General features: G+C 42.5%; 1 protein-coding gene across 6 annotated transcripts in view; it reads right to left on the bottom strand.

The window, feature by feature from the left end:
* Positions 1–166: 166 nt before the first annotated feature.
* Positions 167–23558, bottom strand: part of rdx (BTB/POZ and MATH domain-containing protein rdx) — a 48256-nt gene continuing 24864 nt past the window's right edge. For 2 of the 6 annotated variants that reach the window (XM_034338047.2, XM_034338049.2), the window contains exons 11-17: positions 6881–7025; positions 2765–2901; positions 2106–2257; positions 1611–1750; positions 1347–1524; positions 943–1264; positions 167–815 (exon numbers count right to left, since the gene is read on the bottom strand). In XM_034338047.2, the coding sequence (XP_034193938.2) occupies positions 671–815; positions 943–1264; positions 1347–1524; positions 1611–1750; positions 2106–2257; positions 2765–2901; positions 6881–7025 (1219 nt within the window). In that variant the 3' untranslated portion in view covers positions 167–670. Of the gene's footprint in view, positions 816–942; positions 1265–1346; positions 1525–1610; positions 1751–2105; positions 2258–2764; positions 2902–6880; positions 7026–16760; positions 19099–23558 lie in introns of those variants that run through there. The other 4 variants (XM_076691059.1, XM_034338050.2, XM_034338051.2 and 1 more) reach the window with 4 other exon arrangements.

Here is a 23558-nt window from a genome sequence, read left to right as displayed (position 1 = left end):
GACGTTCTTTTTCTTCTCTTTAAACTAAAAATCACTATCTTTAATAAACATAGTATCTAATGTTTTTCTTTTCCTTGCTCGTGGCGCCATAACGAACGAACCAACAAGCGTGGGACAAAAATTCTCGTTTGATCCGTACAACTTTTTTCTTTCTTGATAAAGGAACAAAATCTTTTTTTTCTTTTTTTTTTCTTTTTAATCGTTTTGGATCGACGTCTATCACAACTTCCTTCGTGCATCATTGTGTCTGTTTGTGTATCCTGAGATTCCTCTCGTCGTGTGTATACGCGGTTGAAGCAGCGTGGCACACGTTCCCATTCTCCATCTGTGTGTTCTGTGATAGTTCCCTTTTCAACGTCGACGATTTCACTGAATTATAATATAAACAGAGTCTATGTTAGCCATGGATCTTTTACTGGTGTATCTTGCCTTGAACTGGCCAAAGAGAGTTGTTTTCTAACGAACGATTAAATATCGGTCGGATAGAATCACGGCGACAATCGTCCGTCGCGGTTCCTTTTTCAAAGTTCAAAGTGGACCAGAGGATGGCGCACTAGGAAACATTTATTTAGCACTACTCGTCGTATCACTGTACACAAAAAAGTCATGAGGGATGCAAAATAGGCGGGGGCGATGTGGAGGTCGTGCCCGGTGTCAACGGTGATTGTTTTCAGCTCTGTTTCACTCGTTTCCTGGGCGGTCCGATCGGTGGAATTTGTTGAGTGGCCAACGCGCGAAACGCTTCTGCTATCAGATGCGGATGAGAGTTTACCATCGACTTGAAACCCGCTGTGTCCATCACGTCTGTCGCGTGTCTATATTAGCGAAGGAAAGAAAGAAAAACGCGTATAAGAATTTTTTTCAATCACCTTTGGAGCCAGTGATAGTGTGGCGAGAAATTTATTCTGCTGGCTAAAAAGAAAAAAAAAAAAAATGACTCACGTGTTGATAAAGTCAATGGCTTGTGCCTTTAGCTGATCAGCGCTATGGAGATCAGCAAGAATAAGGATGTCCGCCGCGTTCTCGATGGCTAAACTCGTGCAAAGCGCTTCCTCGCACATCACTTTCAACCTTTCCAACGCGTATTTATCCGCCGCGGCTAACAAATCGTCTGCCATCTTCTCCAAATTCGCTGCCTTTCCCGTGTATATGAATCGCAACATTTCTCGTAACACCTCGTGATCTACGTCGGTAATGTCCACCCGATTCTGCTTCCTTTCTTCCATCTCGTGCTCGAACATCGCCGAGAAAACGGGACTTCGTGCTGGATTGATAAAAATCAAATATGCTAATTTTCGCGAATGTTTCTTTTTTTTTTTTTACAACCATTTTGAAAGTGGATCTACCTGCAAGTATGGCTTTGTGCGCCTGAAATTCCCTCCCACATACGGTTAACGTGACATCACTGAATTTTTGGTTTTCAAAAAGTAGGCCCAGATCGTCCGGCAACCGACACTCTGGCACCTTAAATTGTATAGTATTACTTTGACCGGAAATGTTCACGCTATCCGCCACCACGCTGACCTGTAAACGTATCACATAGCCAGTATATATTATTTCGTTCGTCGCACACGGTACTTGTAAAATTGGACAAGTATTAAGTAACATACAAAGGTATATACCTCACAGAATATCGTGAGTTTATCGTCGGGCAACAGTCCGTTCGCTTCGTCCAACAGGAAATCTCTCCTAATAAACTTCTTAAATCCCCAATCTTTACCCTGGACGAACCTGTAAGCACGTTGGCTCTCTGAAAGCACAAAGTTACAAGGTTTCTTTTTAAATTACATTCACTTTGAACAAAGACTTGATTATTTCTGAAAGAGACATTGAAACTAGCACAAAACTGGGTATAATTAAGAAACAGAGAACGTATCTTCGGTGCTGTTTCCAAGCCCTTTCATAATTTTCGAGAAAAAAAAACAAAAAACAAACATTGCTTTTACACTGTGTAGATAGAAAAAGAATGTTTTATTTTTTTTAAAATTGTAACTCTTCGATGTGAATCGTGTGTGTGTGTGTGTGTGTGTTGACGATTTCTTGAAAAAAGGAAAATCTTTTAAAATACCCTGCATTGCATCCGTTTCGCATGATTCAAAACTTACCCATTGCTTTGGTTTCTTCTCTTTTGGCATTAAGAATAGAAAATTTGAACTTTGCTCTGACTTCGGATTTGTTGCACGATACGAGAAGGAGATATAGAGACAGGTAGTCTTTGCTCTCCTCATCCAGACCCTTAGGATTCACTCTTAGGCACCTAAAATCAATTATACCGATGATATGTAAATTCCTGATTCTTTCAACATTTTCTCGATTCGTTGCTTTTATTATTTACAGAAATGATGGGATGTCATTCAATTTTCGTTGAGTAGGTAACACGCGATATCGCGTGCATGTTAAAGTTAATACGCTGAGATCTTCGCAATTTTTTAGTGTAAAATTCAAATAAAAACAAATGTTCTGAAGGTAAAAATTCTGAAAGTATTAATTTAATAACAGCAGATGTGATAATTAGTTTGCACCCTAGCAAAGTTTAGTATGAATTTGATAAAACAATTTAATGTATACATATTACGTATAGTTGGTATGCAATGCAAAGAATCTTAAACAATTTTTTTTCTGTTGGATTATTTCATCTACGATGGAATTGAAAGAAAAAGAAAAAGAAAAAAAAAAACAAAAAGAAGAAGAAATAAATATCTTTGGACTGGTGTCGCTCGGGGACGAACAAAACACAGCCATAATCTTTAATCCGCGACCTTACCATTTTAATTTATCGTTGGCCCCAGCTGAGAACGTGGACGACTTCAGCACTTCTCCCATCTCCTCACGGCAAAAGCTGAAGTTATTTATCGTCCACATGTAGCTGAACTTAACCACCTTCACCTGTGCACACAAGACCTTCAAATGCGACACCACGTCAGAATATATCTCGTGGAAGCTAGCTTAATCTATCTCTACGCTAAAGGCTATTCAAATTCTTTTTTTTTCTTTCATTCTCAACGAGCCATTTTAACAATGTGACAAACTTATTACCATGTTACAATACAACGACATTGAATTTACAAGAAATTTCCTGACTTACCCCAATTAGAATATTATAATAGTTGAAATAACAGATATAACCGAGGAATATTCCGCAAGCTTGCTAAATTTTGTGTCTTTTGAAACAGCACGAAATGGTATATCCTCGTCCTCGGATATATTTGTTCGCTAGTTTCGTTGCGTGATTCGAAAACAAGAGAAAGAACATAGCGAAGAGAGGAAGTTCTTTTCGAGAGGAACGTCGAAGGTTCCTACGACTAAATTGATCCATGGCCTTGTATGTTAGCGGACGGACCTACCAGTTGGGAGAAGTACTACAAGTACGAAATCACGTGCTAGAGAGAGGACAGAGAGCCAGGGTCGAATTGAACTTCTATCTCTTACGTAATTACCTTGACAAAAAAAATGGAAGAAACGCGCAGAAAAAAGGAATTAACCTTTACGATACTCGTTACGCTCGTGAAATATGCACTAGGGATTGAACGATGACGATGATCCGATCAAACTCGGATTATTCTGACTCGTGTGTGCACGTAAACGGGAAAGGAGTTAATTGATTAATTAATCTTATAATTAACGCGTTCATCGTTGCTATTAATATTAACACCTTGATAGCTCATGGATAGCTTAAAAGTAAAAGCTTGGAATTCATTCAAATATCCAGTAATTATTGAAATAAAAAAAAAAAAAGAAAAATACGTTTTAGTCTTCTTCTTACGCAACGATCTAAGAAAATAAAAGAGGCTCCAAGTGTCAACGTGGATAATCATCAGTTGCATAACGAGTTGCATGAAAGAAAGGTGGCGAACGGTTCCGTTTCACGATCGATCTTGGACACGGCTTGTTTCCGTTTCGATACGTGACGACGACGCGTGTAGGTCAACTTCCGCTGCTGACACTAGTGACGAGCAAAGGAAAACCTTCGAATGGACCATCTAAACTGTGGAAGAGGACGAAAGCGAGGAAAAGACAGAGTCGGAGGAAGAGGAAGAGGAAGACCCAGGAGTCAATGATCCCTGACGTCACGTCAGTACACGACCTTGGTGAACCAAGTCCAGACCAAAGTCCAATCTGTTTGTCTAGTTCGCTTTCTAACGAACAGCCCTTTAAATCGATACGCCCCACTTGTGGGATTTTCTGATACTTTGAAATTGATCATTAACCCTGTAACAAGCTAATAGGTTTTTACGAATTCCTTTTCCCCAAGGTGATAGATAGAGTTGAAAAGAGCTGGTGTGCTCGTGTACTCGCGTGCGCACACCAAGTTCGACGATCCTCAGACTTTGGCGTGACCTTCGGTGGCTATCTCGTAGGTTCAACGTACGCTTGTTGTACGTGTAATCTCGTAACCAGTTACGTCTTAGGACGGTTCATGGTCGGAAAATGTTTCTTCGTTCCATGAGAACCGTGAAACTCAATCTTCTTATGGGCCTGACTTGGACGTTACCATGATTTCATTTACGGTACACCTTTCTTTCAATGAAACATTTCAACGAATATTTTTCCAATGTAGTGACCAAGTATTATAAAAAAAAAGAATAAAAGTATCTCGAATGGTCTCGTAGAGATCGAAGAGCATTATTTTTCGAATCTAATTCCGTATCCTCTACGTAATAGTACGTGTTGGACGGTGTCCAAGTCTGCCTACACGTTTGATTGATCCCCTCGAACACGAGGTTCATGTGTATTCCTTTCGTTAAGCCACGATCACGGTATTCGCACAGTGACCCTCTGTTTGTTACGTCAGATTTACGCACGACGATGCTGCAAAATTCGATCGGCAATTAGATCGAGCAAACAGCGAATAAACGCTTATGATAATGAGAATTAAATGAAATAGAGTGACAAATAAGTAGAAAATTTGCAAACAGAATGATTTGTTATTAAATCAGTGGTCACCTGTGAATCTGTGGATACTGTTAACCGGGCCTTGGGGTACTGTTAAACTATCCAGGTGGGAGGAGAGAATATCGATATGATTCGTTCGTTTCCTTGGAACATGGCAACGAGGAACCAGAGGTGTATACGGTCGATGGCCCCGAAGTCGTTCAACTCGCGATGATCGTTCATAATTGTCCTTGAATCATGCGTTTCATGAACGAGCTAGGTCAAAGACCAACTATCTTTCCTTTTTTTTTTTAATAATCTACACGATTCGATCGATAGACAAACCGTTAGGGATTTGCATGTACGCGAAATTTTAGAACGTTTCAAGCCGGCAGATATAATTCATCATACGAAGGAGGACTTTCAAGCTATTTTCAGGTGAAATAACATTCGGCAGAGGCTGTTACGTGCATCAGACAGATTCAACATCTGCTACATATATTGGTGCTCGTAAATTCGTAAGAAACACTTCGGTACCTTTTAACTCTGGCATGGTGAAATTATTATAAAAAAAAAGAAAAAAAAAAAAAAAAAAAAAGAATGAAATTTGTCTAGAAAAGGGAGCATGTGGTCGGAAGTGATAGGAAGATGTGTTTCCGCATAGAAGAAAAGGAGGAGAAGAGAGCCGGTCGACGCCCCGGGAGTCGTTCAACCCGCGGTCGTCGACGATCGGCCTTGAATCACCCGTGCCCGTTTACGGGAGCGGCGTGCGCGGGTTCAAGCAGCAGACCAAGTCGAAGCTTCCGGTTGAATCCTGGACACGCTGCTCGAGCATGTAGCTACCTTGGCAGAGGTAAACGATCCTATCCGAAGAATCGCCGTGAAAATCGTCCACGGTGTCCAAGATAACGAGCTCTTTACCCTACGAGGAGACAAGAAGCTACGGGACTAACACGTGTCTCAAAAGAGATAACGATATGTAAATGAAGCGACGAGCGACCTCTCAGGTGACTCTATCAGGTATAGAACGATTAAGAAATTCTCTGAAGAGAGCAACGCGATACATTATGACTTTGATGTTCTCTGAAGAATTTTCATTAGCTAATTACTACTAATTGTAAATGTGAGGTAAAACGCTACCTCAGCGGGTTCGAAAGTGTTGAGCGAAACTCTGTTGCACCGATCGAAGAGTACTCTCGGTTTTCAGGAGAGCACACCACGGTGACTGGAGAGAGAGGCTTGTTTAGCACCGAATCGAAAGTCGATTCGTGCTCCAGTTAACTTTCGTAATGCACGCCGATTTCGCTTCGTCAGCGGCAACCGGGAGAGCCTGGTGCAGCAATCGCACCATCGTCGTCGAATCTGTCGCAACTGGCGGTAGCCGGCGATCGATGGGCTCGATAAAAGCGTAGAAAGCGTGGTTCGAATTACAGGCCAAACCTCGACTCCATTCTCTCGCAACCTGCTTATCATCCTGTCCCATTTGCTAACCAAAATGCACTTTGATCTTTCATTCGAGTAAATTCCACTTGATGCTACTTCCTACTAATTAGCAAACCTAATTCTAGCTATCTATAATTTCAGGGGTCTAGGTACGTTGGATTTTAGTTAGAAAGAGGTATCATCTCCTTCAGCTGGATGGTCGATACGATCGTCCTCATGGTTGTGCGTGAGAGCACGCGCTCCTGGCGCTCTTGTTCTATTTTTACTACTCGTCCCCTCGCGATGTGAATGACCTGCAACTAGATATCTCGCTCTTCTCTTCTCTACCCTCATCTCTGACCCGAGCATGGAAACGTTTTCCCGTGGAAATTCGCGAAATTCGCGAAATTTGCCGTACAGGTCATTCTCATTTTCAGACTAAAAAGTAAGGATATCATCAGACGAGACGAGCAGAGACACCCTATTACGTAGCCTAATTTCTATCTTAATAAATAAATAAATCAAATGAAATTGTTCGTTTTACGATTAAGAAGCAGAGAAGAATATTCCATACTGAGCTGCGTACCTGCGTGTAACACCAATTCTCTGCCACAGGGGTGTTCACTTCCGGTGGTGGAGGGCTTGGTACACGGCTTACTGCCATACTACTGCTGCTGTGCAAGTTTGAGCTGACCCGCGACGTTTGAGGCGCACAGTCGCTCACCGCAAGTCTGCAACAGAAAAATATACATACAGATTAACGGGTTATTTCCAGTTAGCCTGGTCTCGGAAAAAATTACACTCTTTTTCCAATTTACCCATCTCCTCGAAGGATACTACAGTAAATGAAATCGAGCGAATCCAATTTATCTAGAGGTCGAAGCGATCAGAAGAATTCTTCGAACGAAGGTCAATCCACGGTTGATCGAGACGCAACAACAAGGTGACGTCGTGAACGAGTCTCGTTATTCTTGGAGGAGAGAAGGGTATGGTGGATAAGGGAAGACAGGGAAGGAAAAAAAGGGATAGAAGAAAAAGAAAGAAGGGTATGCAGGGCACGCGATGGTACTCACGTGCGCCAAGTACGGAACTGTTCGAGCATCATAGAGTCGAGTACATTAGCCTCGCAGGTTCATCGGACCTACAAGCTTTTACCTCGGTAAATCGATCGGACAGGACAATGGAAGTCAATTGCATCTACTTTTTATTTAATTTGTTTCGGTATAGGTGGAGAAAACTATTGCCGAACGGCTGGGACACCGGATGGGTTAATATCACTGTTTATCCCCTTCCAAAGGACAAACCGGCTTCCGGTTACGGATGCCGTTTGCGTTACGTTAAAAGGTGAACTTACATACGGTTCGAGTGTACACATATAACACACGTACGATCGAGCGTATGCATATGGTTAACCGCGATATCGAAACAAGGTAAATCCTCTTTGATAAGGAGTGTTTTATCTGTCTGGAAACCGCGTCGGTTCGTTTCCGAAACGGATGTTGTCCCTTGGAAACGCGATTGTATATGGAAATCCCCCTATTCCACAAGATTAGGTACTTAACTCTGCGTTCAAGAATCTATTTGTCAAAATAACAGAATTATTCCAAAAATATTTCACTTTTCAACTGGCTCTTTGTGAACAGCAAAAGTGGACGAACAGATAAGTGAAATCACGCGATTACGTTGCTTTTACTTGGCTGAAACGCGATCGAATTGAAAGAGGATAGAAAATTTTTATCAATCCGGTGAAAGACAATTTGAGAAAGTACGCGCTGGAAATCGACCGAGAGTCACGAAACTCAGTAACACCGTTTTTTGCCAATCAATTTCATTTTCACCGAGTTTAACCGACTTGGAACAGCAAAGAAAATTTTTATTTCGCCACTTTCCAAATTGGTTGCAATACTAATAGGTACTAAAAGTTAGCGAAAATCATAAATCTTTGGTGATACATCCATTCGTTAAACCTCTTATTCGTGGACATGTTAACTGGCGCCTTTTGCACTAGCTCTCCGCCATCAGTTTGCTCCAACTTTCACTTCCACATTACTCCCACGTTGCTTTTGCGCTAGATACAGAGAGAAGCGTCAGGCGAAAGGGGGGAAGAGGACGCCGCTATTCGGGGCACACTCTTTTGCCGGAAGATGAATGACTTTACGATCATTCCAGGTGAACTACAGAGACTTTATTTAGAAAATTGTCTCATAATAACTCGCTATACCAAAGCACGACTCGATACTAAAAATATTTTAGAAATTATCAACATTTTATTGGCCACGTTGAAAGAGTTAATGAAGAGTCTAAAAATTTGTTGGCAAGGTGCAAAAGAAAATCCATTGAGATGTTGATTATCCGTTTAAAAGGCGCACAGAATTTCGTGAAAGGTACGTGTTATACCCTCGTTAAAAATGAGCAATTAGTCAATCGAGTGAATTTGTCAATCGGGCCAACTGATTTCGAATCTGCTGAACGATGGAGGCGTGGGCTCAGCTCGAGAACGCTCAGCCCAGGGGAAAGTAGAACAGTGCTCACCGGTGAAAACGAGGAAGTTGGGTGAAAACCGCCTATACTAAGTCGAAACAACGCAATTACAGTGAACGAACGTCTGGCTAAGTTTCTATAGAATCGATTTTACGAAATCCCTTTTTATTCGTCCTATTATTCATTCCGTTACAAAGCTGCCTTGCCAAACTTTGGCCCAGTTCTGTTCTGACTGGCGTAACGATCGATCCTTCATTTTTTTCATGAGGATCATTTCAATTTTCCACGGTAAATTCAATAAATTCGCGTTGCAGCTGGGAACGATTGGCATCAACACGAACAGAAACGAGGACGATGGAAGACGCGAAACTCGAGATGGTCGACAGAAATCGGAAACCGGACGAGGCCGCTATCGCCGGAAAACTCGCTGAAATTCCCCGAGATATGTACGTCGACGCGATAGGACAGCGAGCGAGCAAAAAGAGGTAGGAAAATGTCCATCTCAATAAGAATATCGATTAATCGGTTATCTTGTACAGTGGAAGGAGACAAACTTACAATTACATAATCATATTATTAGATAATCGTTATCGTAACGAGGTTTTATTGATCGCAATAAGAATTTCTCACCCGTCCGAATCGAAATACCATCACCCTTCCACTACTGGGGAAAATAGAAAAATGGAACTAGAAGCGATAATTCGCTGGGCTGCCATGGCTGCCATCGTTCGGTCGATTTTCACAGCACAGTCAGCAGAGGAGGAGTAAAAAGAGGGGCGAAGTCAAGGCTGATGGCTGGCGCAAGCTGAGTGTGATAAGACAAAGGCTAACTCTCTTCAAGGGCGCTTCGACGATGACAACGGACAACGATTTGGTTTTGGACGCGCCATCTTGTCGCTAACGACCAGACGGGAGGAATTAAAAGCGAGCAAAGGCGTATCTACCATAAGTACATGGACGAAACTCTAGAAAGAAGGAGGAGAAGGAAGGAGCCAGCAGAAGCATCGTCGGAAGAAGAACCAGTCCCGAGAGACCGAAGAGACCGTGAGCCTTGGCTGTTTTCACGCGCAGGGCTCATGTCGTACGATAATGCTCTCGATAAAACAGCGAACAGAGCAGAACGTTTCATCGCTGTACGTGCCTCTGCATACGCTGACATTGAGACTTTAATGGACACGTGTCGTGAAACAACACCTGGGAAAATGAACCGACGCGACGCATCGCTTGTACATATCAGCGATATGGAATTGCTCGTTAACCGTTCTTTGCATTTTCAACTTTAGTTCCGTTCAGAATTTCCTGAATTAAGAGTCGTGAACCCTTGGAAATTTTTACTACCATTTAACGATAATTTACTAAATTACGCTCGTAACGATATCATCGTGGAATTTACCCGCACTTAATGGAGAACATTTTAAGGTACCACAAGGGGATACCCCCGTATCGAATCGAATCGAATCGAATCGAATCGAATCGAATCGAATCGAATCGCGCGATCGGGCGAAAAGTTATGTAAACCGAAGATAAACTACTTACTCGTTCATCGTTTCGCCGCGACAAAATACGAACGAATATCTATCACTAATGAATTGATATTTTCAAGCCTGCTGTTATTCGCTGCAATTACGTAGTACCTGCTCGAGCCACGTTTCCGCAATGGCAGGAGAACTAAAGACGGACTTTCAAAGGAAGTGGTCGTCGTCGTCGTCATTCGATCGCCGTTTAAGATTTTCAATGTCAACGCGTCGAGTAGAGGCGCTGCACGTTCGCTCGGTGCAATTAAATTAATTGATTTTTTCACGACACGTGGAATAGCATTCGCTCGATCGCACCGTATGCGTCTTATGATTGCAGATAGAAATGGCTACTGAAAATTTCGTTGTAACAGAAGTTCTAAACGCGAGCAAAAGTGAGCATTGAAAAAAGAATGCCGAGGACGTAGAAGAGGAGGTTGGCTAATAAGACGGCTGTAAGGGCCCATCTGTAGGGAATGGACCTCGCAAATTGGCCGTGAGGCCCAAGGTCGTCCGGTATATCCCACGTACCGGGGCCAGTGGCCCCAGTTGGAAACGAGTCGGGCCTCCAGGGAGCTTCCCTCTGCCCTTGGCAGGATATAACGCGACCAGAGAAAAGAAGTCCTATGTGGCCCTAGAAGGACGACCGAGTCCTTCCCCAGCTGGATAAAAGAAGTCCCGCAGCTGTGCCCGCTGGAGAAATGCGCCTTGCAACCTTATTCTCTTTTCAGGGAATATCCAATTTCAAATATTTCATAAATTTATCAATGCAAACTTGAAACTTTTTATTTCGCACAATTAATTGTCACCGCGAAGTGTGACAGATTCAAACAGATTCCATTTCCTGGTAATCGTGACGGTGGCAAGAGACGCATAGAACGGTTCGACGCGAAGACGGAGAAGGAATTAATTCACCGAGTTAATTGTGCAATTACTCGCTGGCGTTCGGTTCAAGTTGAGAAGCACTGGGAAGGAGCTTTTGTCCGGCACACAGGCCGGAGTGTAATTCGGGTTAATTGGAGAACAAGAGAGAAACTTTACGCTGAGCGTGGAAGCTCGACTTAGGTACTTTAGCCCTTGGCTTGTAATTTTCTTCGTCACGAAGGCGAAGAAATTCCCGAAACGACCGTTAAACTCTCTCACCCATTTTTATCAAAGATTTACATTTTGAAACTTTCAAAAAAAACAAAGACACGACTAATATCCCGGCTAAAAATGCAACGAAACCAAACCCGCTCGCTTTCGATTCCAGCTCGATTCGAGCAAACAGACCCAAGGAATCTTTGTGACCATCGTCGACAAACCATTTCACCAACACACCTGACTACACAGGCGCGCGCACCACCTTGCCTAGTTCAAAAGAACCGAACAACCTCTATTGACACGAGCAAAAGGTACGTCGAACAAAGAAAAATATCCAAAAATCCGACAATGCTTTCAGATAGACGATCTTTCTATGGAAACAATGTTGTGTATATAAGGAAAAGGAAGAGGAACGAGGATGGGTAGTTTCCTTCGAAAGAGAAGCTTAGGATCTTAGGGGCAATGGAAGGTTATTTTGGCCTGTTTCTTGGTTCACAAAAGTTTTAGTAGAAAATGAAATTTTCTAGGCTAAGAGTGTTGTAAATAAAAAAAGAGAAAAATTAAACATTTTGTTTCCAAGAAAATGAAATCGACCCAACAAGTTTCCTCTATTTCTATTGAAGAAAGCATTCGTCTCTAAGAAGGGAAGAGAAAAAAGGAGAGAGAGACCACCACCAAGAAACCGAACGAAGGGTGTGTATCGCCCTAACCGAGAGAAACTCGACACAGAAGCGAAAGGTTGAGGGCTCGTAAAAACGTGAGGCAGTTTTTTGGCCTGACAAAAGAGCTTTTGCATTCCACGAAACTGCGAAGGGAGGGAAACAGTAAGGGAACGTGCGGCCCTGTACCCTTGAAAGCGAAGGTTGCCTCTAGCGAGGGATAACCTTTCTTCCTTCCTTCCTTCCCTTCCTCTTGCTCCTCTTTGTGCTCGGCTTTATTTCATCGTGCACCGGACATCGATTGGCCTCGACTCTTTCCTCGCGATATAATAATAGCACTGAAAGCGATTTCCCGACTCGTCAGCAACTGTTAACGAGTCATTCGACCGACACGGTGGACGCGTTTCTTCTTCCGGAAGGACTCTTAAAACTATACGATCGGTGGAACAAGATTTTCGAGTCCTAAACGATCCGTCAATGACGCACAGCTACGTAGACAGCTGGGACTTTTTACGTGATCGAGAAGCAAGGGGAATGGAACGTTACATAAACGGCTAAACACGCAAATAGGTAAAGGTTAATTCGTGGCCGCGATAAGTAGGTGACGCGAGTATTTTGTTTGAACGATGACATTCAAGAATAATTTTTATAAAAAAAATATAAGAAAGCTATGAAAAGAGTGAAATTGGGGTTTTGAGCTTAGGGGTTGCTTTTTTCGACGGCGCGTGCAAAGGGACAAACCGACTATGGGGCTTCATCCTTGGATATAATTTAGGCGAAGTAAGGGTTTCAGGGAGTTGTGTGTATTAGGGTGGAGGGTTACCGAGGCGTGTGACTACGATGAATAGATTTTAAATTGACGACAGGAACGATCGATACAGTTCTCGATGAGAACAACACGTGATTCAAGAGCAAACCGTGTATAATCCGTTTGAATTGATCCGAGTCGAATTTATGATTCATAGCTACACTTTCGACAATTTTGGAGGAAAAAGAAGGCAAGATTTTTATTAAAAATTTCTTCGTTGTATCCTGAGAGGGTTGCTACGTTGAACGCAAAAGAGATTATAAATTTGTACACGGATATTGGCTTTCTTACGGGAACAAAGGGGAAAACAGGCAAGTTTTTTATAACAGTTCTTAAATAAACGATTAAACCATTCTTAATTAATAGAGTCGAGCGATTTTGTAATACGTTAATTCAGCAATTTCATCATTACATCACAATGATTTTTCACGGGTCAGAGTTCATCTATCTCGTCCGAAACAAATAATACAGTTAATTCGTAAGTTCGGTGGAAAGAAATTAATTGGTTGTTTTAACCAATTAATTTTCTCGTTTATGCAGATTTTTTTTTTTCTAAATAATTATTGAAATTTCGTTGCTCCGAGTTTCGTGTATGAAAGTCGAGGATTAGGAATTCGGAATTGGAAAATCTGGCATGATGAAAAAATGGAATGGCGCATTTTTGCCAAGATTTTTAACCTTCGTCGAGAGACGTAAATTTTGCATATCGTTGATCGCGTTAACGAAGCGTTGAGGACGCGGAAAGATCGATAGCATTTCAAAGAAACAGCTGTTCTATTTCGGGCAAATTTATCACCTTGGACTAGAATATTGTGAGAATTTTCTTCTTTCTCTGACCTTGCGAGACGAGAAGACGATTAGAAAAGTATCGATTGAAAACCGAATAACTAACATTCTATCGAGAATCTTTAGTTTCAAATAGGAATTTATATCGCAACAACATACCGATCCTATCCAACTATGTACTATTTCTTGTTTCAAGCTTATAAAAAGCTTAATTTTCAAGAAATATCTGAACCACGATAACGCGAGAATACAATCATCAAAATTCATTAACTATAATAGGAGGAGAGGTTTAAAATATTTCTCTCGTAACGTTAGAACAGAGTCTCGTAATCAATTTACATTCTAACATTGAATAGCAGAAAAAAAGAAACACGGGGAATTCTACTTGCTATCTTGCCATTTTGTTAGGTAATGAAATATTTACTTAGGTAACGAAATAGTATACTAATAATAGACCCACCCTGGCCCCTTCGGTATTGAAAGATTGAAAAGTTCGTAATATTACTATAGAATTAAGACATTGTATTACCGATAACAAATAGAAATCGGAAGAAACGATATCGTATCGAGGGAACAGGTGTTTCCTTTCAAGATAGCATTTATTCGTTCGACTGATTGCTCCTCTCTACTGCTCGTCTACTAACAAACTGGATCGACTATACTGGTGAATATACAATAGGAGCAAGGCAAGAACGATAGTCGGCCAGCTGCTAGGGGACAAAGGACAGGCAACATTCAAAGCGATTTCTGGCTTTGTGCGTTCGCAACGAGAAAATATTGTGACGCAAACGTGATAACGGGCCAGGCAAGGTCGAAAGCTTTACCGATTCATCTAACTCGGTACATAGTCAGCGCGCGTTACACGTTGAAAAATTCTACGTTTCAACGAGCTATAATAATGATAATAAAAAAATGAAAATTATGCGAAACAGATATACGGTTTGCCTTCAACTTGAACGCGATTAAAATGTATCAATGTTTTCAATATGCGTATGTAATTAAAATACATGCATTATCATCGGCTCCGAACGAGAAACATGTTATTTGTGCGATTGACATTCGAGGCAATACGGATGTTTGACAAATATTTTCTCGAACGTTCAAGGATCCTGACAATCTGAATTTAGAATCATAATATTTTCTCCAGGCTCTGCTTTTTCTACTGATTTAAATATACCTGAAAGTAACCGTAAACTTGTTTGTAACAAGTGATATCGCTTGTTGACTCAATTTTTCTTTATCTTTAAACGTACGAATCTTATTGTAAAATTATTCAGAAAAAATTAACGTAATTAAAATAATTGTTAATTAATCCTTAAGTAGTTTTATTAACATAATTCGAAGCGAATCATTCGACGTTCTACGATCAATCAATGTCGAGGAAAATTACATTAAACACTTTACGATGAGAATTGATTGACTCTCTCTCTCTCCCTCTCACTCGATCGACTTTGTTCTACCCTCGTATAAGGTCGAAGTAATTCTCTTTCTAATACTAAAGCGCGTTAATACGTCCTCTAAAAATATAGTTCGTTTAAATAAAAGGTACGTACTTCATTTCTACCGTATCGAATTGATTTGATGAAGTTCCCGCGAACGTTCGACTTTACAATGCCAAGGTTATCAGCAGGTGAGGTGGTAGGACACAATCCATCGGTGGCCGCATTCATTAAATTATAATTATGAAGCCGAAGATCTGTTTATAGCCTCGTGATTCATCGCGATTGGCCGATAGCGTTTCTCTCGCAGCAGGAAGTGTAATGAGTAATAGCCCTCGTCAAGTACTTTAGTAGGTCTATCGGTGAAACTAGTTAGAACGACCCGTACGACTTCTTTAACGATTCTTTAATTCGATACATTCAATTACTAAATGTTACGTACGCTGTGCTGTTCCACCCCTTCCAACGAAATATCACAATCTAGAGGCCTTCGAGACGAAACCTGGGGCTCGAGATAAACGAACGTTCGACACCACAATGAAATAAATTCTAACTGTCGACAGTTAGAATACAAGGCAATGTTGTTTCGAAGGGATACGAAGACTGGTAGAAAGCTTCATTGCCAGTTCTGTCACGATTCGATCGTACACGAACGCATAAATATGTATATGTATATGTATATGTATGTATACAGCGAAGGCTGTTTACCGCGCCACGCGTTATAAGTACATATATATATATATATATCGTTGCCGATAAAAAGGTTTGACAAAGTCAGAGAAAGTAATATATAAAACGATATGCTGTCACGGCTGCGCTTGTCACCGAATCGTTTGTAACGAATGGTACTTTTAACGGTCAGGAAAAAAACGATAATCCCAAGTTATACGGTCGAACAGGTCCGTGCGAGTCGATTCGAAAGCACATGCATGCGCGCGTGCAACGATACCGTTCTATCATTCGGGTACATATAGGTAAATTTTGCAGAACGCAGAGACCGGAAGATAAGGTCGGCGTTAATGATTTCTACGTTTGAAATTCCATCGACCAGGTATTCACGGTCAAACCTTTCAGTATAAAGGCAGATTGTCGAACCGTGACGGAGCCCGCATCGTACTCGGAAGGTCGGCTTAACGTAAAAAGGTGTATTAACCTTGACGTCTTTTCCTTCGCCATGCAAGCGACTTGACCAAGAACTTTCAAACTAATAACGACCGGTATGACTTCTCGTTGTACGCGTTGACTCGAAACAACGAACTAATAGTGCTCGATAGCTATGTAAATATACCAAGAACGTATAAATCTGTTAAATCAGTTGACTATAGTTATGGCAGGGATGGGTCGTTGACCAGCGCGCACTCTATGATAGATACCGGCATCCGCGGTGTACAAGTTACTTCAAAACAAAGGAACACCGCTAATCTTTGATAAAAAGATATTCTACTCGATATATTATAAGAATTTTCAGAAAATATTAATCTATAAAAATGATATTCTAATCAATGATTAAATAACATAGCGTTGAAGGTTGGAGACACGGTGTACGATATCGGTGGTCGGTATCGGATCAATAATGGTACTTAATAAGATAAGTAAACGAGAGAAAAGAAAGGAAATACATAGATATTTTGAAGAAAGACCCACCCTAATCGTAAGTGTAACGAGGAGATTGGAGTGTCGAATGGAAAGTACGTACCGCGCCAGCGCCATCCTGGCATGAGATAATCCAGGTCCCGTAGGTGTTGAGAGCAAGGTATCCAGATCTGGAAAGAATGCTTTATCGCCGACACTAAATCCCACTGGACACATGCGCGTATATTCCTCGTCCTCGAACACACGAGCTCGTCATAACTTCCGGGCTGGCTTCGAGGAGCCTCTCCCTAATTTCCTTCACTTCGATTTTCTCGAGTAAACTCGTGGCGTCCTCGCGCCTACACGTAGCCAGGGATTCTCTTCTTCTCCCTGTCTCTGTTGTATCACTGTCACTACCTCATTTTCACTGCCGTATTTTTGATGGACTTGACGGAAAAAAGGACCTTCGCGATAGTCAGTTTTTAACGGCGGGGACGGTTAATAACGTGTAGCGATAAACTGTAAGCGACGAACGGACGTGTGCTTGACGAGACGTTAAGGGAAGCGCGATAAAAAGAGAAATAAACGAGCGATTAATTGAAATAATCGACCTCGCTCTGCCAGCCGACCGAATTAATCCGTGTGCGCGTGATTAAGGAGCGACTATGACGCCGAGAGCTGTTACGTCTGCTCGGTACACAGTTCGCCAATCACTACCCCAACTCCGATCACGGCGCTGGCTCGACTGAGCTCAACTACTGAGCGTTCGCGAGTCCCCACCCCTTTCGCTACAGCTTCGTACGCCTTCGCCGCGGCTCGATCGTTTCCGTATACCTTCGGACGGGTTCGAGTATTTCCGCGACCTCGTGCCGTGCTAGAACGATGGTTCACCGCCGGGTACCCCAAGGCTCCCTCCTACAGGAAACGCTCCTGTTCGGGATTCTACGTTTTCTAAATGCATGCTCCTACGAAATTATATCAACTATGCTATCACACGTAACAATGTCAAAACGCTTCCTTGACTAGTTTACGTTCACTCGGCCGGCCATATTCTCAATTTAGCGGTGTAAAAATACACGAACAGCTACGCCTCCGATTACAATTCTTCGTCGACTTCGTCGATGCGCACAGCCGGTGTGCACACGCACCACCGTCAAATTCGTGTAAGCTTCGCGTGTTTCAAGAAAAAGAAACGAAAGAAAGAATAGAAAAGAATTATTCATGCTGTTCTCGATGTACGTCGTATACTCGAACCATTCAAATCAGTAAAAATGAGAAACGCACCGATCGTTTACGAATTCACGTGTGAACGGTTTGTGTCAGGCCTGTATCGGTGCTTTCGTGTCACCGGAAACGACGAACAAGCCTCTGTTTCGTCGAATTACACGAAAAAGAGGTCACGAAAAATGTTTTATAGGTGTTTAAGGTGGCCTGTGGTCGGTGTCAATGGGACCGTGACGTCGTGCCGGAATCACGCACGACGGTCGTGACATTGTGAGAATACCGGCTCGCGAAATGAGAATGCAACGCAAGGGTCACTTGCAGTTGAACGAAAAAGAAAAAGAAAAAGATGCATCGTTGAACGATGCTCGTCACATATCTTTCTTCGTGATCGAGTTTCAAGCTCCTCCGAACCGTTAATGATCGACAGGTGAGAGGCAACCACGGCCACCGAAATTCACCGATAAATTGATTCTTTAATTAAATATATATACATAATACGATTCAGTTAAAACGACCACCGTCTCGTGTAAATGTCACATCTGTGACTCGTCATTTCGATACTAAGAATTGGTAGAGTCTCGAATTGGTTACAAGTGGGTAAGATTAGGCTGCATATTGGATTCGTTCGATCCGGTCCATAGCGCTTGCTCGAAAGAGCAAACATCTGGAAGGGAAAAGGGGCTGTTGTGCGTCACGGAGCATTTTAGTAAGAGACATTTTCAGATTGTTAATTTCGAGCTAGAGAGGTCAATGTTAATAAGGACAGCCCCGGGGGCGCGGGGTACCCTTGACCCCCTTCGAAAAAAAAGGTTCCCGAGTTCTCATTCGCCCTGAGAGCGCACGACAACTAAACTCTATTATTTTTTTATTTTATTTTTTTTTCCCCTAGTTTTTCCTCGGTGCCTCTACCAATTTCAGCAGAGAAACAATGTAGAAACTTTGTAGACAGAGAGTATAGCAAAGAGGAGGAGGAGCGAAAGGGCTCATTGTTCATCCTTGTCGTGACACTCATGGCGATCTACGTTATCAGACCATGTTCTCTGGACACATTGGAACACAGACAGACTTCTTTCGTGGTGCTCCGGGCGGTAACAATGCATAATAATACTCGAATGGGCCGTATGAATTCAGGTTCTGGCATCGCTCGCAAATAAGCCTACCGAGAAAGAGGAAGAAGATTTGGCTGAGAAAGTTTGAAAATGAAAAGTCAGCGAGAGAATTGCTTATTCTCTAATTCGTCATTAGACGATTGGAAAGATACGCTAAGACCTTTAACTCGAAGAAACTTCTCTGGAAAAGCTAGATAACCGAAACACCTCGGGCAACTTCAGAGTAACAACCTTTGCCTCTACAAATCAATTAGAACGGATCACCGATCGACAGAGAATGCATCGACGTATCGAATCTACACGATTGTCACAAAGGAGAAGTCGATCCTCAGGGAGATGGTTGAAAATCTAGGGTGTCCGTTATGACTCGTACTCGTAGACAGAGCAAGGGAGACACAGACCGGCGGTGTCGGGCTTGAGTTTCGGGCGTTGTTCCAGTTTGCCCGCTAATATCGTATAGAAAGTGCCAGGGAGGGTTCTTGTACCGTAGAGAACGGAGGTGGAGAAACGAGAGGTCGTGGAGATGGTGACTGTTCAGCGGGGTAAAAGAGAGACGAAGAGAAGAGGGGTTCGGTATGGAAGGTGATTGTGTTAGAGCGAGCGAGGTAGAGTGGAACGGAGGGTTCAGACGAGGTCAGGTCACGGGACGAGCTGCTGCTGGCTGCTGGCTGCTGGCTGCTGGCTGCTGCTGTTCTGTTCGGTCGATAGAACGAAGCTACCACCTATGCCCCACACGATACCATACCATATAAACGCGCTCTATGGCGAACAAACACACGTATCTACGCTTCGCGATCATCGAACTGCGGGGCTTAACCTGTTAACCGAGTGTATGGCAGTTGCGATATATGAAATGTAGGAACCAGAAGAAGGTGCCTATCGGTAAGGCTACAACCCCCTACGATACAAGGACGTCCAATTCCGGTACTTCCTGTAGTTCGCCTCGTGGAAGACCTCGATAAGGTCGCGGCAAGGATTCAGGAATCATCAGGAGTCATCTTGAAAACACGAGAAGACGAGAATTGGAGGAGCTCCAAGATGCGCTTATGCCAGACGATGAAAAAGGAAGCTCGAAGAGCGCGAGGAAAACAGGTGGATCGCGTTGGTGGAGACTGTTAACAGACGATCGATAAGAGGCGAAATGGGAAAATACGAAATGGAAAAATGATCTTTCCCGATGAATCGATCGTGAAAATGACTTTAACGATAAAACGGAGTCAAAGTCAAGACGGAGATCTGACACGGACCTCGCTCAACTCGGTCAAGGCAGAAGACCGTTAGAGCTCGCAGGACACACTTTATACATACGAGAAGCGCGTGTATCGCACTCTCGACGAGCACAAGCATCGAAGATGACGATCGATCCACTTCTATGATATTACGTCCTTCTGCGAACGAGCTAAGGAAAAGAGAAGACGTTCGAGTGTCGTGGGATAATAATTAACCAATTGGCTGATTCGATAAGCAATTCAGATGGTAAGTGCGTGCCACTCGATTTCTTTATGAACAGTTTGACGTGGAATCTATCGCTCTGGCATTAGTTGCATCGAGTCGGTTGCTCTTGTTTCTGTAGCAAAAAAGAGATTCGCCCTTATCCGAGCCAATAAAACACCTTAAAACAAGGTCTCCCACTCGGCCTAATTTCCGCGAAAGGTATTTTTCTGTTCACGGACGTTCTCAGTGAACGGTGTCGCGTGTTGGCCGCGTGAAATTTTGCCGCTCGATCCTTCTACGCTCGACGATGTTCATCGTTTCACGTGATAATCCGCGTCGTCGAGCCGCGAACAATTATGCGACCCGAACGAGGAGACAAACGTGTACTTATTTTCAGACACGGCTGTCGTGACCGTTCCGCTCGAAAGGAGCAATTTCCACCGAGATTTTCCACGATCACGTCAAACACGACCTTCACCTCGAATGCTTTCGTCCGTAGTTTCCCTCTTTGAACCGAGATCTTGACCCCCGATCGTATTGAACCAGTTTCCAGCGTTTCCAAGCTCGTTTTATTAAAACCGTTTGCAAAAAAATATCGTAACCTTTAGAATATTTACGAAAAATTTTCGACTTGGAAGTCTGACAACGAGTACTAGTATGTGTATGTACGTATACCGCGCGTCGTCGACTCTCCGGAAAGGTCCATCATCCAGATGAAAAAATCTAACAAACGATTAAATTCAATGGATATTTTATCCGAATTCGCTCGAGAATTTCTGTCGTTCATGGAACGGGGTTAAGGACAAATCAAAGTCGCCGGCAATGACTCTCCCTCCGATCATAATGGCCGATTTCCAAATTCGCGTTCAAGGCTTACGCTCTGAATCGATTCGTCTCGATATCTCACGAAAACCGACACTTTTATCTAACCCGAGACAAGATTTCTCTTCTCTGCATAATCGCGTAACTTCGATCGGGCCAGCTTCGACCCCCAAATGTATTCAACGAAACACGTCGCAATAGTGAAAGCAATTATCATCTTACAGACCGTGGACTGTTGGCGTGAGAAAAAGCACGCGAAGGACAACCTTCGACGCTCTGTGCAATTATAATAGAATGTTCTTTTTTTTTTTTTTGAACTTTGAAAATCAATGGAGTTCTTCGTTATCACAGAAAGAATAGGGAAAACCTTTAAAAAGAAATCTTGTATATTTTTAGATAACTTCTTATTGATTTTTTTTTCTTTGTATTTTCACGATCAGCAATTGTTTGAAGTTTCATTTAGCAAAGAATAGCCTTCGATGGCTCCGAACCTTGGGACACTTTCGTGTCGAGCCTACGATCAATTTCATCGATTATCGACACCGAGGTTAAGGTTAACCCGTCATTCGAACGGGGTTGCAGCACAACTGCAGAAAAAGCTTGCAGTTCAGTGGTGCACAACGTTTCCATCAACCTTCGTCTTTCTATTTCAAAATAAACCGGATAGAAAGTTTTTTCTTCGATCAATTATTCAATTTCCTTATGATTTTCTGTATGAAAAAAATAGATATAGGTATATATATATATATATATTCGACAGTGAACGGAATTAGTGAAAGGTTAATTCGTCCATGAGGAGGATCACCACCGTGTGTCTCGGAGCTGATGGAAAGCGGAAGTAACGGAGGTCGTGCTTGGGGTTAGGCCTCCGTGGGCTTGGCCAGTCTAGAATGGAACAGTGAGAGGATGTCCTCGAGTCTTCGTATTACGCGTCCTAGACGACCTCACAATCGAAAATAACCATTTCGTTTGCGCTCTTACAATTTCGGAAACGATTAATTTACACGTATTATGAAATATTGTATTAAGCTTGGGCGAGTCTCACAGGCGGTCTACTAATTTCTACTAATTTCTACTAATTTCTCATAACCATATTCGACCGAAAGGCTCGGCATCCCATATTAAGACAGTTTCGACACCGATGCCCGGTTTCACGTTAAACGAAACGCGATGAAGTGAACTTTCTAAGAACTTTCCATTTGCGTGCTAAGGAAATGTTCCGGGTTCGAACGGCTTCTAACGCTTAAACAGGTCGCGTTTATTCGCCAATTATTTGACCAATCTAGCGGCTAATAAAAAGATACGTAAACCGACTAAGCATCAGGATCATCGATATTAGCGACGATATGTTTATGTAACCGAGGACGAGTGATGTCATTTTCGCGTATTCACAATGGCTATAGAACAAATTGACGACTAACTTCTTCTTCGTCCTCACTTAACGTTGCGTTGCTTCAATTCCTAACAGAATCGTTGCTCAATGAATCAGGGGTCAAATAAGGCGAACCACGAATTCTGAGCCACTTGCACGCACATCAAACTATTCATTTCTTTTTTCAGTATTCAAGAATTAAAATTGTCTGTTACATTCGAATTGTAAACCCGGTCAATTATTATAGATGTCGCTTACGAAGGACAGACAAGAAAGGTTGAAACGATAAGTGAAGTGAACGTGTATTGACAAAAAGGCGTGCTACTTACTCGTCGACATAGCTCGTTTTGTTCAGGCTGCAAGGCCCGAGCACAGGTCAAATAAAGGGGATCTGAAACGAAAAAATGAAAGGGAAGATTGGTACAAGACGAACGTAAAAATAAGAAGATAAACCACTGGTCACGCACACCTTCGTTTCTTAACTTTCGCGATTTCAACAAACGCTCCAGTTATGATCCATTTAATTTCTGAAAAGTACTGAAAAACGTATCGATTACTTAAATTACACGATTATTTTCATAATGCAAATGGTAGGTATACATTTTTTTACCACCAACGATTGCAATATTAGGAACAAGCTTTGGTAAAAATGATTGCAAAGCAGAACGTGTTATCGTTCGGTTGGAATAATTGTTCGAAAGCATTGCGATCGTTTCACCGTTCGAGTAAAAGGAGGAAAAAAGAAGAGCAGCTTTCTGCAAACTGCTTTCGATTGTCAACCGCTGTTGCTCGTTGCGTTGCGTTGGCGAGGTGAAAATCCTCGGCTCCGCGCTAAACGCACAGGAGGAACTTTCAAATCGCCATTCTATCCAGGCCCGAGTATCTACACCGTATTTTCACTGCTCGCTTTTCCCTCGCTCGGTGATTCACTTTCCTCCAGGTGGGCGTCTACGGTTAAAAA

This window comes from Osmia lignaria, chromosome 11 (genome assembly GCF_051020975.1).
Source record: "Osmia lignaria lignaria isolate PbOS001 chromosome 11, iyOsmLign1, whole genome shotgun sequence".
Classification (NCBI taxonomy): domain Eukaryota; kingdom Metazoa; phylum Arthropoda; class Insecta; order Hymenoptera; family Megachilidae; genus Osmia; species Osmia lignaria.
Note: the sequence above shows the minus strand (reverse complement) of the source record. Positions and strands in the feature narration are given on the sequence as shown.